The sequence below is a fragment of the Sparus aurata genome, chromosome 3, assembly GCF_900880675.1.
Source record: "Sparus aurata chromosome 3, fSpaAur1.1, whole genome shotgun sequence".
In the NCBI taxonomy this organism is placed as follows: Eukaryota; Metazoa; Chordata; class Actinopteri; order Spariformes; family Sparidae; genus Sparus; species Sparus aurata.
This window is the reverse complement of record NC_044189.1, coordinates 15,336,846-15,355,137: the sequence shown is the minus strand read 5'-3', so window position 1 is coordinate 15,355,137 and position 18,292 is coordinate 15,336,846. Positions and strand designations below refer to the sequence as shown.

At 41.7% G+C, this 18,292-nt stretch overlaps 1 protein-coding gene across 7 annotated transcripts; it reads right to left on the bottom strand.

Annotated features, from left to right (window-relative positions):
* Positions 1 to 661: 661 nt before the first annotated feature.
* On the bottom strand, positions 662 to 17,618 carry nup153 (nucleoporin 153). Of its 7 annotated transcripts, none has more exons than XM_030412162.1 (22): positions 17,476 to 17,618; positions 13,433 to 13,652; positions 13,010 to 13,285; positions 12,310 to 12,449; positions 11,718 to 11,846; positions 11,345 to 11,461; positions 11,185 to 11,229; positions 10,930 to 10,983; positions 9,738 to 9,878; positions 9,571 to 9,623; positions 9,087 to 9,222; positions 7,572 to 7,730; positions 7,366 to 7,464; positions 7,185 to 7,269; positions 6,977 to 7,078; positions 6,229 to 6,891; positions 5,875 to 6,066; positions 4,436 to 5,395; positions 3,131 to 3,601; positions 2,779 to 3,006; positions 2,510 to 2,696; positions 662 to 2,262 (listed from the first exon to the last, which is right to left on the bottom strand). In XM_030412162.1, the coding sequence occupies exons 1-22, from the start codon at positions 17,602 to 17,604 to the stop codon at positions 2,175 to 2,177; spliced, it is 4,674 nt and encodes a 1,557-aa protein (XP_030268022.1). In that variant the 5' UTR covers positions 17,605 to 17,618; the 3' UTR covers positions 662 to 2,174. The 7 variants fall into 7 exon arrangements, with proteins under 7 accessions (XP_030268022.1, XP_030268024.1, XP_030268023.1 ...); XM_030412164.1 differs by having other exon boundaries at positions 2,510 to 2,693; XM_030412163.1 differs by having other exon boundaries at positions 2,779 to 3,003.
* Between the last annotated feature and the right edge of the window lie 674 nt (positions 17,619 to 18,292).

The following is an 18,292-nucleotide window of genomic DNA, read 5'->3' as shown; positions in this document are numbered from 1 at the left end:
GACCCGGTCAAAGAGGTGACACCCAGGAACAAGCTGCGGGTGTCAGAGGCAGGACACAACAAAACACCGTGACCAGATGTGTCACTGACACTGTGGCCTTCAGTCTCTCATCAGATCATTAAAAGGACTCTCAAACACAAGGGATGTAGCCAAGAGGTCAAGCTGAGGCCAGGGCCCCTCCGCCACACATGCCCCAACTATATATTTTATTATATCTGCAGACTTTAATTTCCCCCGGTTGTATTAATCATGCATGGCAGCCTCCGGCATCGGTGTGTGAATGTTTGTATGAATTACTGGAAGTCGCTTTGGACAAAAGTGCTAAATTCCCTAAATGTAAATTAGTTTTAACCATCCAGACTGATTAAGTTGTTACCATATATATTTTCTCTGTTGTGGATAATCCGAGCTGAGTACTTCAGAATGATATCCACAGCTAAGCAGTGTTAAACAAATCGTCCACAGGCTTGTATAGATCACAGAGTGAGACTGAGAGGATCTAATTTCTAACAGCACCTTTCAATCTGCTCACATGTGGTCAATAAAAAAGTGATTAATACAAGTAAAGTGCTACAGAATTGAGCCTGTTATTAACCATTTAATCTGTGGAGGCCTAATATACTGTATCCTGTATGAAAAGATCAATAACAGAAAACATGAATTATTTTTATAGTTTTATTGATGGTAGTTACCCATGGTTTTTAATTTTATCACTCATCCAGTAATAATCATGGCTTTAAAATTAAACTGACTTCCTTATCATCCAAAGTCACCCTCGTCCATTTAAACACGCAATAGAAAAATATATACTTAATACTTTGTACAATACTGGTTTTGGTCCAAACAAAAGTGGATCAGAAAAGCCAATATACCTTTAGTCATTAAAGGCTCTCCAATTTTGCATTTAAGCTCCTTTTAAATGGATTCGGGCAACTTTGAATATAGGAATTTACATAATAAATTCTAAAGACAAAAATGCTGAATGCGGTAACACAAAAAATTCAACTTCACAGATTAAAAAAAAAAACATCACTATTTACAGGTTTTATAATAATATTCAAAGGCCAATTAAGAGAGAGAGAGTAGAGGGATTGAGGGAGAGGCAGAGAGAGGTAAAGGAAGAGTATAAGGACTCAAGAGGAGAGAGGGAACAAGAGTGTGAGAGAGAAGAGACAACAGGGCACAAAAAGCAGAGTAGTGGAGCGAACCAGAGAGGTCAAAGAATCAAACATGTAACAGATTCGAAACTATGCATTTACAAAGTCCTATAGGAGTTGAACGAGGGCAACAGCCACCGGCCCGGTCCGTCCTCCACAGTGCATGGATACGTTTTCCCCTCTCCCGCCCCCGCCCTCCTTCCTTCCTCCCCTAGTTGTTGTTTTTAACATTCATTTTGCTTGCTCGCCTGTAGCGGCCCCAGGCGTTCAGTTTTCATACGCACACACCGACACGCAACCTCAGCATGTACAAATAACCCAAACACACCTCAAGTCTGTACATAAGAGGGGAGAAAAAAAAAACAAGCACGCTGCATTCACCACAAAGATTACACGCTCATCCCTGTACATACAGCACACTGCACTGACACCACGGCTGCATCTCCAGCAGCTCCTTATTCCTGTACGAGGAGCAGTCTACATAGTTTTTAAGATAGCCACTGGAGATGCGCCGCACAGCTCTCACTACCTCTCTGCATATCAAAGCTCATAACCTGATCACCCATACTAATCAATACGATTTTGTGTACACTCACAACTCTTTAGATTTGCAGTTTTTGCCTTTGTAATTTTATTACAAAAAGTCATGCCTTAAGTCTAGCAGACATCTGCCGGTGTTGAAAATATAGATATGACTGTCTTGCTTGTTTTTCCATCGTGTTCAGCAGGGGTCCTTGCTTGATTTGTGTTTTCTAAGTCTGTGTCTTTGTTTAGTCGACAGTTTTTATTCATGGGGAAGTCCTGTTGGATGGTCTCGCATATTAACGGCTCTGTAAATCAGCCCAGCCTACAGCTAAAATACGCCCACCTGTCCAGCCTGAGCACAATGTGGCCCAAAGCCTCGGCCCTTCCTCACAAGTAATTTCAGTGTTTGTCCAGTTAAGAAAGACCTTCCAGGACTTTATTCAGCGGGGATACAGTCAAGTCAAAGTCAAGTCTACTTCAATCCACAGGGCTCTACTTTCTGCGCCGCACCGCTGTCTTGATCTTGCGCCCTGCTATTGCTTGTTGTCCAGCAGGAGAGGGGGTGAAGGATTTTGTTGACCTGGCAGAAGAAATGACATTCTCATTATTATAAGAACCAACAGAAACAGCTGTCAAAGACATGCCAATGCACATACTTAATGATTAGGCAGTATTAATGCTTTATAAAAGCACTGTGTGCGTGAAATGTGTTTTTCGAGTTTGACGTTACATTTGATCTCAGCTGTAACATTAAAATACAAAACTTTACAATTGTTTCAAAACTTATATTCTGCTATCTGACCAAAAATTAATAAAGTGCAACATACCCAATATTGAACGCAGGGGGTTGTGCAAAGTTGAATCCACCTCCAGGTGCTCCTGACTGGGGTGCGATGGAGGGGTTGGCAGCAGGGGCAGGAGAACCAGCTGCTCCTGCTCCGAAAGTAAACACACCTGAAGAGTTGTTTGTGGCTCCGAAAGCACTTGCTCCCCCAAACTGAAAGCCTCCACCTGCTGAATACAACACACAATTACTTACAATATAATTTCATCAACTTCAGTGATGATTATAAATATAATACCATTAGTCACCCACCTGGTGCAGAATTAGTAACTGCCCCAAATACAGGTGTGGAGTTTGCCTGCTGTCCAAAGACAGAGGCAGCGTTGGGTTTGGCTCCGGCTCCGAAGGCCGGGGGCTGGGAAGGCGTGGCATTGAAAGGGGATCCGAAGGATGAGCCGAATGAAGGAGTCTGATTGGCCCCGAACCCACCAGAGGGGGCTGAGCTGAATGTAAATGGTGTGGGAGCTGCAGATGGAGCTGCTATTAAAAAGAAAGGTTTGAACATATAAATAGAAGGACATAATATAAAGAAAAAACCCTTTATTATCAAATGTAAATGTTCAAGCTTGTAACTTGTAAGAAACCGCCATTAGCAAATACAAACCTGAGGATGAGGCAGCAGGGGGCGCTCCTGCTCCAAAACTAAAGGACGGAGCAGCAGCAGCAGCAGCAGCAGGAGGAGGAGCAGCTGCAGCAGCTGCAGCAGCTGCAGCAGCTGCAGCAGTGGCAGAAGCACCAAAGATGAAGGGTTGAGCTGGGGTTGCAGTAGAGTTCAGAGGAGCAGCTGACGGGGCAGGCGGCTGGCTGTCCTGACTCTGGCCAAAGACGAAGGCTGCTTTAGCTGGAGGGGCGTCACTGGAGGTTACAGCAGGCTGACCGAACATGAAAGTGCTGGGAGCTGCAGAAGGAGCTGGAGCCTGAGTGGAGCTGCTGCTGCTGTTGCTGCTGCTGCTGCTGGTGGTGGTGGTAGGGTTGCCGAACAGACTGGGAATTGGGGTGGAGGAGGATGAGGTGGTGGAGTTTGTAGGATTACTAGCCATAAAAGAAAATGCTGGTTTTGGAGCAGCAGAAGAATCTGTCGGGGAAAACAAATAATTGATTATGATGTGAGATGAAGTGCAGTGGTTACAGCAGGAAATACATACACATGAAAATGTATTGGTTACAGTGATTACTATGAAGTCTTCTTTAGCTAAGTGGAAGCTTTACAGCCTGAGTAAATATACATGATCATGGTTATCTTTGCCTAAACTTGGGGATTACCCATTTTAATAGTTACAAAGCTGTAGGGTTTATAGAAAGATGTTATTGAGTTGCAGGAAAGGAAATTGTAGGAATTAGTCGTGGTGTAGTTTGACCCATACCAAGGACTTATTGTCAGTATATCTTGGCCTATGCTGCTTAATTTTTGAACAAATTCATAAGGCTCAAATTTATGGAAATGCAACATAAACAAACTCTCCGAACTCTGTCGACTTTGACTAAACATCTGAGAAATCCTTAAATCGTTTTGCTGAAATATTTTGACAATAACTGGAATTGGAAAATTCAATTCATCCCTGATCTGGTTCAACTTCAAACTATTATATTTAACACAACTGTGAAAAATATTGTGGTTCCAGCCTCCTACGCGGAAAGGAGTGATGGCTTTTCTTTGTTATTTATGAAAGTAAATGAGTAGTAAGCTGAAGACATCACTTTGTACTTTAAGAAATTGTAATGAGAAGTTTTGTTTTGTTTTTGTTTTTTACAATTTGACATAAAAAAAAATAAATCTGCAGGTTAACTTATAATAAAAATAATTGTTCATTACAGCTCTAAATGAGACAATTGAATACGTCTATCAAGAGACAACATATATCGTTCATAAAAGAATGAGAACAGTATTCAAGTCCAAACCATCTCTCACCTGTAGCACTTTGTCCAAAGGTAAAAGAGGGCTTCGGGGCCTCTGCAGTGGATGTTTCACTCTTGACTGCTGGCTTGCCAAAGGTGAACGCAGGTGGAGGTTGTTCTGTTGGTGCACTGGGTTTGCCAAAGGAAAAGCCTCCTGAAGCGGCCAGTGATGGTGCAGCATCGGCCTCTTTATTGGCAGCACCGAAGAGGAAAGAAGATGGAGCAGAGGACCCAGTGGGTTCCTTCTTCTCCTCTGGCTTCCCAAAGGTAAACGCGGGAGCAGCTGGCTCTTTGTTGGCCTGTAAGGATCCAAATGTAGAGCCATCTTGCGGTGTTGTAGTTGCCAATGTCGGCTGACCCAACCTCCCAAATACAGACCCAGTGGTGGTAGCTGTGGTGGTGGTTGAGTTGGTGTTTGTTGATGTGGTGTCATTTGATGATTCCACACTGTCACTCTTGTCTTGAGAGGGAGCAGGAGGAGTGAAACTAACAGAGGATGAGGAGGTTGTGGTAGTGGTGGTGCCGTCTGATGTTTTTTCTTCAGGTTTTGACAGTCCAAAGGTGAAGCCTCCTTTAGAGGAGTTACTCTCTGTGCTAGATGATCCAGTACCAAACATTATCCCATGGGTGGTTCCAAACTTAAACCCAGAACCAGCCACAGGCTGGTCTGACTTTTTGTCGTCAGCAGAGGCAGTTCCAAATTTAAAGCCCTCAGATGAGCTGCCAAATTTGAACCCTGAAGAGGCAGTAGTGTCTTTAGAAGTGGTTTCTGATGAGGAGCTTCCAAATGGCACTCCAAATTTGAATCCACCTGATGATGAAGAGGAGGACTCTGACAATGAGCCTCCAAACTTGATACCAGAGGAACTGTCTGATGTGCCAAACTTGAAACCTCCAGAAGTAGAGGTAGAAGAGCCGAATGTAGAGGAGCCTGAAGTCCCAACAGCAGATGAACCAAAAGTCGAACTAAAAGCTGAGGAGACATTTTTCAAAAAGGTGAAAAGTGTGGATTAATTTCACACAAATTAACTGAATAGACAAAAATAAGTACAAAGCACTTCTCTTAAGACCATTATTCATATCCTCTGAGCACAGCAAACTTTCTTTGAAAGATTGGATGTGAACCAAATACAACAACAAGAACGTTTTAGAGACGAGAAGAGAATCCCACTATAATTCCCAAAGACATGGGCATGCACAAGTAACATTGTTGTTTGTATCACAGCTTTGGACTCATTTTCAGAAAAGTTAGAACACTAATTCTGACTAGATTTGTTATCTTGACAGCTAAAATCATGCAAAAAAGCAAAATCAGCAACATGTCATCAATACTATCTTTCTCCAATACACCAAGAGACATTTTGGTCCCCAAACACTTGTTCCACCATTATACTATGTGGGTTATTTTCATTATGAGAAGCATTTGACTTGAAAGTAGCTTGTTTTTGTTACCTTTGGACTCTACAGTAGCTCCAGGTTTGAGCGTCTGACAGGCAACACACTTTACATCAGCAGCCTTATTCTGTACAAAACAGGCATCACAATCCCAGGAACCCTCTGGCTTCTTGAATGCATCTCCCAACCCAAACGCTGGAGCAGTGCTGGCTGAAGAAGAGGTTCCTGCTGAAGCACCTGTTGATGCTCCTAAGGATGAGAAAAGATATATGCTTAACTAATGTTACTATTGACTTTTAAAATATAGATACTGGAATTCTACTTATAAAAAAACAAACAAACAAAAAAAACCCCATTATTCAGCACGTAGAATATCAAATACCAACATTACAACTGTTTTTCTCTCATTACCTGGTTTAGCGCTTGTGCAGGCCACACACTTTGTGTCCTCAGCCTTGTTTACTACCATACACGTATCACATTCCCAAGAACTTTCAGGGTTTTTGAACTTGTCACCAAATCCGGTGAACCCTGTAGAAATTGGGGCTGTGGGGGTGGATACAGTCTTAACAGCTGAAAAGGCAGAAGGAAGAGTCAGTGAGGGTTTCAGCCCTGTCCCCGGTTTGGCTGTTTCGCAGGCCACACACTTTACTGCATCAGGTTTGTTTAGAACAAGACACGTATCACAATCCCAAGTTCCTGCAGGTTTGGCAAACATTGTGCCAAAACTTGTGGTGGCTGTGGTTGTGTCCGTGGTGCTGCTGCTCTCTAGCCCAGCAGAGGTGGTGGTTACAGGTTTACTGTCCATAGATTTGGATGAGGAGGAATTAGGCTGTGGAGCCATACAGCAAACACACTTAGTGTCAGATGGCTTGTTCTGCACGAAGCAAACGTCACAGCTCCAGCCTGGTGGGGCTTTGAACATATTGCCAAGCCCTGCTGAAGAAGACAGAGAGGAGGTTGTTGTGGTGGTGGTGGTGGTGATGGAGGAGAAGGGGGAAGTGGACTCTGTGGAGGTCTTCTGAGGAGTGTTGTCTGGGCCTGGGGAAGTCCGACCAATGGGAGAGGAAAAGCCTAAAGATAACAAGTAAAGGATTAAAACATTGAATACCATGTAGACCACGGCACGTAAGATGTGTAATGAGATATTCGTTCTAACCAGGTGCTTTGAGAAGATCCAGCACGCTGCCCTGCTTCAGGGTCTTGGCTGGTTTGAAGGGTCCTTCAAACTCCTCTGTGCTTTTGCCTGTTGCTGGCTTCGCTGTAGAAAACATCAAAACACAAATGTCAAACTTGAGTTCCAGGGTTTTTTTTCCAGGAAAGGCAAAAGACTTATTATCATGATAAGTGTAAGAAAACTCCCTTACCTGTTGCTGCTATGGGAGTGGCCAGCTTCCCATTTGACATGGAGGGACCCAACTTTGCTACAGGTGCACTAAAAATAAATCCAGCCTACATACAGGAAAACAAAACAATTATTATCAGTGTTAGCCTTCGAAATAAATTCTGTCACTGAATGATTACAGATTACATGAAGTGTTTACTTACTGATGGGGAAAATGAAGGGGGACTAGCAGCAGTTGCTTTGACAATAGGAGAGGAAAATGTAAAAGGTACACAAGGAGGTGTTGAGGCTGTTGGTAGCTCCTGGGGGAAAAAAAAAAAAAAGAATATTAGCAAAAAGCATCAATAAAGCAGTTAAGTACTAGCTTTTTAAGATCATTGCAGTGTAGCAAGACTATTTTAAGACTGACCTTGTTTGGGACCATTTCCTTAGCAGGGGTCAAAGGTGTGACATTAGGTATGGTTCTAACGGGGGTGAGCGGTGGAAGAGGTGAGGTGAAGCTGAAGGTGGGCAAGGCAGAGGTGCTGATGGGAAGTGAAATGGCTGGAAGGTCTGGAACCTCCACCACCTGCAGTCAGAGGACAAACAGATCCATCAGTGTGTGCTCAACTTCAAGGATCAACGTATTTTATGAAGAGAAATGCAAATCATTAAAGACTTTCAAACTGGTGGTGAACTGAGAAAAACCCATGTTTGTTATTACTAGGGCGGCACAAAAAATCGTTAAAAAAATCGCGATCTCGATTCACACATACACGTGATCTCATATCTACACACAGCGATTCTGAAGCATTTTATATCTTGAGCTGAATCACAAACAAATGCTCCTATTTTCCTCTCAGATTTTTTGAAGCGCCCCCAAACGCAGCACTGCCGCTGCCTCCGCCCTCAACCTGTGGTAAAGCGTCTTTACAACACGTGATTCAGTGGCGGAAGCCCGCCTGCAGTTAAGTGTATGGAAGGAGTGAGTGAGAAGCCGTTTTTAGATGGGGCAGCAAGCCGCCAATCTGCCCGTCCTTTTGGCGGCTAGGTCCACGGTTTTAGACAGAGGGCAGCAAATTGGGGGTCTGTTTTGGTCCGCCGATTTCCCGCCTCGGAGGGTCCACTTATTTCCGCCTCGCCTGCTAGATGAGCAACTGGACAGCCGCTGAGATCAGGAGATGCTAGCGCCTCCTGGATCTCTAGCTGTATGGTTGTGTTAGCTTGTTGTTGTAGCCACAATCTAGGAATGGTCGCTACTTTCAAATTAAAAGCCCCCTGCTAAGAACCCAGCTCTAAACTCCAATGGGGTGTAATGTAAAGCTCTTATTTTGAAGACAAATTTGTTGTCAACTGCTCACTGCCCAACGTCGGGCTTCACGTCACGTCACATGTTTACCTCTACCTCTTAGGCGGCTTTTGGAAAAGGAAGAAAATTATGCCTCCGTTGTAGAAAGCCGATCACAGCAGCTATCACATATCACCTAGCTCAAGATACTGCCCCAATAAACACTGTACAACATGAGGTATAAAAGGATGCCCTCTCATCTTGGGAGACTAATTTTTATTTTTTTTTAACTTGTGTAAAAATAATTTCTCATCCAATGATAGAACTTGAAATGAACAAAAAAACATTGCTTTGGCAGAGGCATAGTAGTATCTGCCATACTATCATGTTTTTTTTTTGTTTTGTTCAAGTTCATCAGTGCAATAAACACACGCCAGAGAATCGTGATCTCAATTCTAAGCAAAAAAATCGTGATTCACATTTTTTCCAGAATCGTGCAACCCTAGTTATTACACATCACCTGATCTAGATTTATAACTTTTCTTTCAGCCAGGCCCGAAAATAAGCCTGACAAAGTATGAAAACTTCTGTTTGTTTATCCAATTGATAAGAACCATAAAACTAAAATCTGGAGTAAGTTTTATGCCAAGCTCTTACCTCATCCTCTTCCGGGCGTTTAGAGGACGGCCGTGCCGTGGTCCTCTCTCTCTTCATCTTGCCACCTCCAGAGCCCCCACTGCTTGCTGCAGGTGTGCTGGACAGCGGATAAGCTGGGACACTGGAACTCATTGTGCTAGTTTTAGAGGGGTAAACAGGAACAGGTCTAGTTAGTAAAACAAGCTGAACAACATTCGGAGGGCTCAGGCACCAAACAAAACAAAACGTCTCACAACTAAAGAAATTTAGGTCATAATGTCCGTCTTTGCTACTTGGATGAAGTTGCTTGAAAATATTTTGTATAAAATTCTAAAAGAAAATTGCATTATCACTCAAACCTTACTACAGAGAGGTCAGCAAATGTATTAATAACATACCTGTCAAGATCAATGGTGACACCTAATCACAGTCAGTATTAATTGTAGAAACTTTCCATAGTAACATGGTAACTGGTGCCTGATTATTACAAGGACCCCGTTTTTACCTTTTAGATGGACCTGGGCTTGTTTCAGGTAGTTGCGGTGATTGTCTTGTGGGCTAAGGAAATAAAACAGCGACAAATTTAGCATCATGCTTGTATGAGACTGTAACTACATTTAATACAGAAAAACAATGTTGTGGTGCGAAATAATGCAGCATTGTGTTACTGACCGTCTCTCTTGGGGTCCTGTCCAGAGGTCTGCTCAATCCTCCAGGTGTCAGGGTGGGCCTGAAGGACACGGAGCGGTTTCCTGACACTGACGCTGCAGCAGGAACCAGCAGCTTCTGCACCGGTGGGAGGGAGGAATCCATCTGGATTAAAGAAAGGGTGTGACATATAAACACAACATTAGAAATTACAATTATAATCAGCCATCACCATGTCGCTAAAATTAATGGGTGTACAAATACTATTAAAACATATGGTGGGTTATATTACTGCATGAAGGCAGCATGTTATTTTAATATAAATGAACATGACAGGAGTAGTTTATTCCTCTTAATTCATCAAACAATTAAACAGTAACATCTATAGATAATTGCAGAATTGTAATAGAACAGATTACACAGGCTATCTCATCAGGGTGCAGTTATATAAAGAGCAGGACAAATTGTACTGCAGGCAGGGATCAGTATTCAAGGTTGTTTATGTCATTAGAATAACAATAATAAATGTAATAGTATCAATATCAGTCTTGGTTTCAAAAATCTAGTATTGGTCGGACTGTATTTTAGCTCCTGCCGAGGTAAAAAACACCAAAGCAACAACCGGCCGTGAAAGGCCGAGTTAGATAGTGAGCTTTCTTGTTCTGGCCCTGAAAGGGTCGATACACCATTGTTGGGGTTGACAAAGCAGCTGTCGCAGCTGGGAATGCCTGTCAGTTATTACTGAGAACAAGTTCAGTCCAGAGCTGGCACAATTTAACAATGTACTACACGAATGAACCAATGAAGCACACTTCTATTTGCAAGCCTTCCAGCTTACTTGCACGCACGCACGCACGCACGCACGCACGCACGCACGCACGCACGCACGCACAGGCAGGCAGAGGTGAACAGCTGTGTCCCAGCAGAGGAGAATACTGTTAACAGGTGGAAAGGAGGCCAACAGGCAACAGGACAGGAAGTGACAGAAAGACAAACCCCAACAAGTGCTGCGGGTTTGTTCAATGATATCCCTGTTCATATCACTAAGCTTTGGGCTAAGCTACAATCACACCAGACAGAAAACACAAGGGATGTTTGTCTTCTTAAAGTCATCCAGTGACACAGTTATTATAAGGTCAGCAACACAGTAACTCAGTTTTTGACAAGCCACAAATGTTAGGATATATTAACAATGATTTTAAAAGTCTATACTTACTCGTTTCTTCTTTGCCTGGAAATGTGAAACATCTAGATTTGTGCCGTCCATTGACTGCAAAGAAAGAAACGCGTGTAAAAATGCTGTTTGTCTCAACAAAAATTCAGTAAGACAGTAGTTAAGGATTTTACAGATTAGAGAATATTTCCATACTTTTCTTATGTTTTGGAGAACAATATCATACAGTGTTGATTATAAAATGTCTCACTGCAAATACATGCTTACAGTATTTATAAAAATATGAAAAGTTCTTACTGTTGACAGAGGGGATGAGGCTGCTGCAGGGATTCTTCTAGCATCCTGTGGAAGAAAAATCAAAATTTGTTTTAGGTCAATAACATTATCAAACAGGAACATTACTGCCAAGTCCAACTACTATCACAAAAGAGATAATTGTGCATGCGTGTGTACTCACAGCCAGAGGGCTTGACATGCGCTCCAATGACTGCAGGATGCGTCTGGCTGTGGCGCTGGTGACCCCACAGGGCTGAGCACCAGCAGGCTTGGCCTTGATCTGTCTCCTCACTGGGGCCTAAAGATCAGATGAGCTAATTTAGTGTCCAGTTAAATTAATAATATTCACACTTAAGTTGTATTCACCCCCTGATGTCAATATCAGAACTTAACTGTTCACATATCAAAGGCTGCAGCCAAAAAGCACAAGTACAGTAATTGTGGTAAACTTTTGTGCTAGTTCACCACATTTATTATTTATCTAACTTTTAAATTTCTTTGGCTCTTGATACATGGGTCTCTGATTTTACTCTTTAAGGCTCCCTCTAGCTCACCTGGTACGGTGTTCCAGGACGATTGCGAGCGCTTCTGGCTGCAGCTGCCCCACCATACGTGGTCTTCCCAGGGTAGAAGGGTGAATCTCCAAGCTGGCTGGAGTTTAGTGCTGTGTTGTTAAATGTTGACTGGAAGACAGAGGGTTAAATTAAAATGATATTAAGGTTACATCACTTCTTTGTACAAAAAATCAGTGGTATTCTCAAACATAAACAGTCATTTTCCCCAATTTTTTTCTCAACTCTTTATAATACATGATATATATATGTAAACAGGTAAACAGTGTCTGGCATGCTGCCATGCACAAAAAGGCAAATGAAAAGCATGTTGATCATACAAGTGAAGCTGAAGATACTGTCCGGCTGTGAGCAGAGACACAATAATACTGATTATTCAGATAATGCTTGTTAATAGGTTATAAATATCCCTTAGTTATTAACATTTATCTACACATAAAAAACATTGGTCAGTGCAAAATTGACACACCAAAATCCAGAGCCTTGTGGCACAGAGATGTTCTTTCAGCATTACTTAAATTTTTTCTACTGTTAGAAGCTCACGGATTCTGTATCTAAATAGACAGATACTCACATTGGAGGAAGTCCCAAAAACTGACAGGTTGAAAGCAGGCTTTTTCAGACTGGACTGGGCATGCTGATGCCCAGAGTTTGTTCTGTCTGTCTCTGGGGACCAAAGCTGGGGAAGCGATGCCGTTTTGGAAGTGGGGACATCTGATAATAGAAGATGGAGACAATTGTATTGTAGTTTTAATATAATGCAAAAAAAAAAAAGAAATATCACCTACTCTAGTCTCTACCTACTGCACCACTGCTAGATGCCGTAGTACTAGATTTATCAATTCCTTTGGCTAAAATCAGTAGGTTTTTTCTGTTATGTGGTTTGACACCCCGTGCGCTGCTATTCATGCTAGAACAATTAAAAGAACGAAACCAGATGATCACAGAGGAAATGTGTGTATTTTCACAAATCTAAAACAACAAAGTCAATAAAAAATGCTGGTTCAGAGCACTTCCACTGAGATGTTTACACGCGAGGTGAACCAACGTCACACACAAATCTCTGGTTGTAGTTTAAACATCAACTCAATAACCTCTTGCCAGCATGGAGGGCGACAATGTGTGGAAAATTGCAGATTTCACCTCAATACCACCCACTTCTTTGTGATTTGGATAATTCAGATTATTGTGCCATTATCCCAGATTCTATACAGACCCCAAACCCATGTCCCCACATCCGAAGGAAACACTTTGCTCTCATTCTCTGCCTTTACCTTTGTCAGAGGCTCGGGAGGAGAAGCCGCTTGTGGTGGAGATGTTATCATCTTCATGCTGTGAGAGGTTGTCCTTGATTTCTTTGACCAAGGAGAAGCCCGTGGAAAAAGGTCCAGGGGCTGAGGAGGTGGAGGGTTGGGAAAAGATGCTGCTGGAGGCCCCGAGGATTGGGGAAGAGGCCTCCAGTGGGGGAAAGTGGAGGTGCGAGCGACTCAGAGGAGGCCGAGAAAGCACATAGTCCTGAAAGTTCAGTGATGCCCGGCTTGTTGAGGGCTCTGAGGAAGAGAAAATAAGCCAGAGGTCAGCATAATGTGGTACAGCTGATGACGTAAAAATAATTGGTAGGCTGAAATTTGATAAAAGGGATATAAAATTCCTTCACATTTTTTATGATAACCTCAGAGCCTGCCTGACTCCCTCACCTGTGTTACTGGTGCTAGGCTCGGGGGAGTCACGTCCATCAAGAGGAGAAGGTCCCTCTTCGCTGCCATTAGGAGGCGGCGGCAGCTGGCAGTTCTGGTCTGTCCCCAGTACAGCCCCACCTCCTTCAGGGCCATCTTCATTCTTAAAGTATTTCTGCAGCCAGGAGGGAACGATGCTCTTTACTGTGTCTGTCACTCGACTGATGAGGCCTGACTGCTGCTGATAAAAGGCATGAGAGAAGGAGAGGAAGGTGTGAAAAGAGGGATGAAATGTGAGAGGCAGAGACAAATGCAAATAGAAAAAATAAAGACCCATAAACTCAGCCTATTATTTGTGGCCTAGCGATAAAAAATCATAAACAATCATCTGTAAATAAAACAACGCTCTGTACAAAACAGTTTTGCGAGTGGAATGTTGTTGATTTCTTTAACACTGAGGTGCTGATGCTTGTATTTGTGGTGTTCAAAAAATTGAATTTGTTGCAAATACAGCATAATGTGTTGAAGTCCTATCAAAATCATTTAAAACAAAATACAGCAATCAATGCTGCATTTTATTATTTGAATCATTCTGACAGCCCCACTTGCAACGAGAAACCATTTGTCCTCCCCAGTGCAAAGCAAAACACAAGCTCAGTATGATAGAAACTGGGTCAGGCCATGTGTATGCTTCTGTGAAGCAGCAAGCGAGTGACGTTCGTCCGCACAGTGCTCAGTTCTGGTATTGGATGTTCAAGTTGCAAACAATGAGTCACACTCAGAGAGTAACATGTTTGATAAATAGTAATGAAATATCAAGAAAGCTCACTTTTGTCAATTCAATAAGATGTAGGATAATTCTATACATTTAAGGCAATTGCCAGGTCTTAACTGCAATATATTTGCCATCACTGAATGGGTTTGCAGACCCAAGAGTTAGGCTTCAGTTAATATTCACAAAAGTGGCCAAAGTGCACCCAAACATCGTGTCTTCAGCTAATTTGCTACAATCGTTGATAGCAGTGGGAATTACAGAGTACTCAAGGAACAATACATGATGTGTTGCCCACAATACTTTGTATTACATTATAGTGATTCTGTGATAATACATTACAAGATGACCATCTAATGATAAATCACTACAAAATACCCCTTAAAATGCAAAGTGCAGAAATGATGCATTTATTCCATCATTTAGGGGTCAGTTTCACAGAATTTGATGCTTAGATGACACAACGTACAAAAAAAAACAGTGTCCTTGCTTACTGCCTTTTTGATCACACAGAGACTGCAACTTTTTCACGTGGCCATTATGCCAGTGTGCTCTATATATATTTTTAAAAACGTCGATTTTTGGCACCAACATATTGATAATAGTGGCTCAAGCAAAGCATCACGATATATTGCTGTATTAACATTTAATCCCCCCACTGTTCATTAAATGGTTTATGACTCAAGATCAGTCTCATGAATGATGTCCCCATCGGATGGAGCAGCTTAGAGTTGCAGTAGGAGAGGACGACCGGGCCAATTTTGGTGTTTCCTCACTGAGAGAATGAAACATTTTTCCATCCATTTTTATTCTCTTGAAATGACATCTTTGGCTCTCAGAGAGAGAGAGTAGAAAGAAATGTTAAGAAACGATAGCAGGTGCATCACTTCATGTACATGTCGTCCAACCCGTGGTAGACTCCAGCTTCTGATAAGAGCCCCTGTGCCTCTTGCTTTGTGCTTATCTTTAAAATACACCTGTGGGCCTACTCTGCACTTTAGCCCATGTGCAAATACACACAACTTTAACCAGTCGAGAGCAAGTGTCATAATAACCACCACAGTGACAGTTTGTTTAGCACCACACAAGCTATTGTTATATGGATTTAAGGATGCCGCCTTGGTGCTGTGAACAGGGTCATGTGACTAATTGACTCCTGGTCGACTGCCACTGCTCTATCTGGAAGCTATGATGTCAAACTCAATCTGTGATTCATTGCCTATGCCAGTTCATGAGTAGATCGGTGCATCTAGCTTTATTCACAAAGCGTGAATACAATTGATCTATGTTCTAATACATATTAAGAAGAGTGGGTTGGCTGTACCGTTACATTTATGTCATGCAAAGAGGCAAGTATTGACAAGAAATATTTATTAAAACCTGCAAACAATCCCACACACGGTTAGATGAATCAAGACAGTGATGGTGCAAAGATTAGATGTTTCATCATGCACCCTCTGCTTTATAACCTGTAGCATTGTGTAAACCAGCTATTAAAGAAAAGCTAATCCCACCTTTTAAAGACAGCTGTACACAAGATTTGGATAATCATTGTTTTAGCCAACTTGAGCCCAGACACATTTGAATGGACTTGAAACATTTCTATGTTACTTGCCATGTAGGCAAATATATGAGACTCTCAGACGGCCTGACTGAGGCACTACTGAACTTACATTTGCATTTATTCAAATCTAATATTACAAGTGTGTTCTTCAGTTATTGTATTTCTTTGTTGTTGGCATGCATGCATCATTCCAGACATGCTCTCTGAATTCTTAACACTTACATATGAATCCATAGAAGTAACATTGGATGTTACAAATATTGGGTTTTTGATGAAGTTGGATAAAGAACTTTAATATGACAGCATTTTAAAGAAAAATTACATTGCCTATATTGTGTACACAGGCTGAGCTAAAACAAGCCACCCTAAACCTAATATTGACTCAGCTGTTTATTAAGTCAACCCAATAAACTATTAACCTGAGTTGTGATTCATATGATGTTACATTTTGAACATACAATTATGGGCATGCGCTGATTCACACTGAGAGGCTCCTAATGAAAATAGACCAAAGAATGTGACATGTATATCTGACAAACTTGAATCAGTATGATTAGTGTCCGAATCATTATGTAATCACTATACAACTGTATAGGTCGATGTTACATTTTTTGTTAGGCTAAATTGTATGTAATAGAAAGTGTTTCAGTTCAAACAAATGTGGACAATTAACGTCAGCAATAAACACTGACTATTTATCAATAAATCCGGTTAAATAGGTTTACCTTTTGAAATTAAAAATTACTGGAAGTAGTGAGGTTTGACTGGTTATATAACCATCAATATTGAGACAGTGGTCAAAGAAATTCGTTGGCATTATTTTTAAAGCAAGATTTTTTAGTTCAGGTACTTCTCCAATCAGATAACACCAGGATAGGCTGCCAGTCATATAAACAAACTCATGTGTAGTTCACTCTAATGGACTGGCATAATAAACTGAATTCATTCATCTGACATGCATCAAGACACGTATTGACCGATTTCCTCTTCAAGAAATGGATTTAAAATATGCATCCATTGATGTCCAGGCGGTAAGTAAATCATCAACCAAGGCAACCATGTGGGTTCCCAATGCTTCCTGCGCAATACAACTGGCTGAGATTTGGCTAACGTTAGCTAGCATCTGATCCTAAATGATTCCCAACAGGCCACGGAGACAATCTTAAAATGTAACTGCACGAAAGGCGACTACACATGTCCGAGCACAGACGCAATTTAGAGGCAAACGATCATGTCACTTCCACTGGCGACAGTGCGATGACTTCAAACTTAGGAACGGAAGACAACAATGCGTTGCTCGCCAGGACTAGCCTGGCTAGCAGGCTAGCAAGCATTAGCTACATCAGCTAATACTTAGAATTCTACTTCCTTGCCTTCAGCTAACTAGCTAACAGCTAAGAACTTGTTAATGAGCTGCTGTAGGTTATCTTAACGTGTCATGAGTACATTTATACTTTACCAAATACTGGTTAACTAGTCTAAACGACTCGCTGTGTCCTGAATTGACCTGTCATGCCCGTCTGATTTTGCTAAGTTACATATAAGCCAGGTTGCTAGTTCGTTAGCATTTCGTGGAGATGCTAGCAGCGCGTGGAGGCCACGAGCGCTAACGGCAGGCCATAAAATGTCTCCAACAAAACAATAACAAGAGCTAAGACTTAGTGGCACTGCAGTCAACATAACGTCCCTGACTTAAGCTTTTAACACGAAAACTTTCGCTCAATTTACCTGTTTACTCTTGGCGTAAGGTTTAGAGGCGATGTGATATCTCCTGCTTCTAATTTTCCCTCCACCCGTGGCCGCCATGGCTCTGTCGTCTGAGTGTCTATCGGTGTTTCGGCGCCGGATAGCTGTCATCCAGCACAGCGGCCACTCACAGAGGAACTATGGGAAATGTAGTAGCTGAGCATAACAAAGAGGTACGTTTGACAGGACCTTGGACCACATGGCTGAAAACTGTAATAATAAAATAATCATTAGTCATTTATAATTAGAAAAGTAAAATCCAAGCAAAATGTCATACATGCTCATTTTTATGTTTTCCCTTTGTTTCATCTTTGGTTTTAGATTAGGAAAACAAGACATGACCTTTAGTTCATTTTTTTCTGATGTTTGATAGATCAATCTATTAATTTATTAATAGACTAGTAAATAGAAAATAGGTAGATGGAACAGTAACGTAAATAATAATTTGTTGCAACATTGTTTTTTGTTTCTATCCGCTGTAATTATGAGACCTTTGGTGAATCACTAAATCAGCAGGTAAAATGCAAATAAACTAGGAGGTCATTGTGGTAATTTGTAGAATTTTATCAGGTGAGCAACAACCCTTAACCATTATCTCTGTGCACTGCAATGGAATTAAACATTTGGCATTCCTGTGATACTACTGCAGTGCAGGTTGGTTGTTCATAGTAAGAAGGAATCAAATTATCCAACACAGATTTTGTGCTGTCATAACTTTCTGTCTTAAAAGATGACATACTCCAGGAATGTTTCCATTCAATGGGAATTGTTCTTTTGTTTTTGTATCTAGCCAATATTT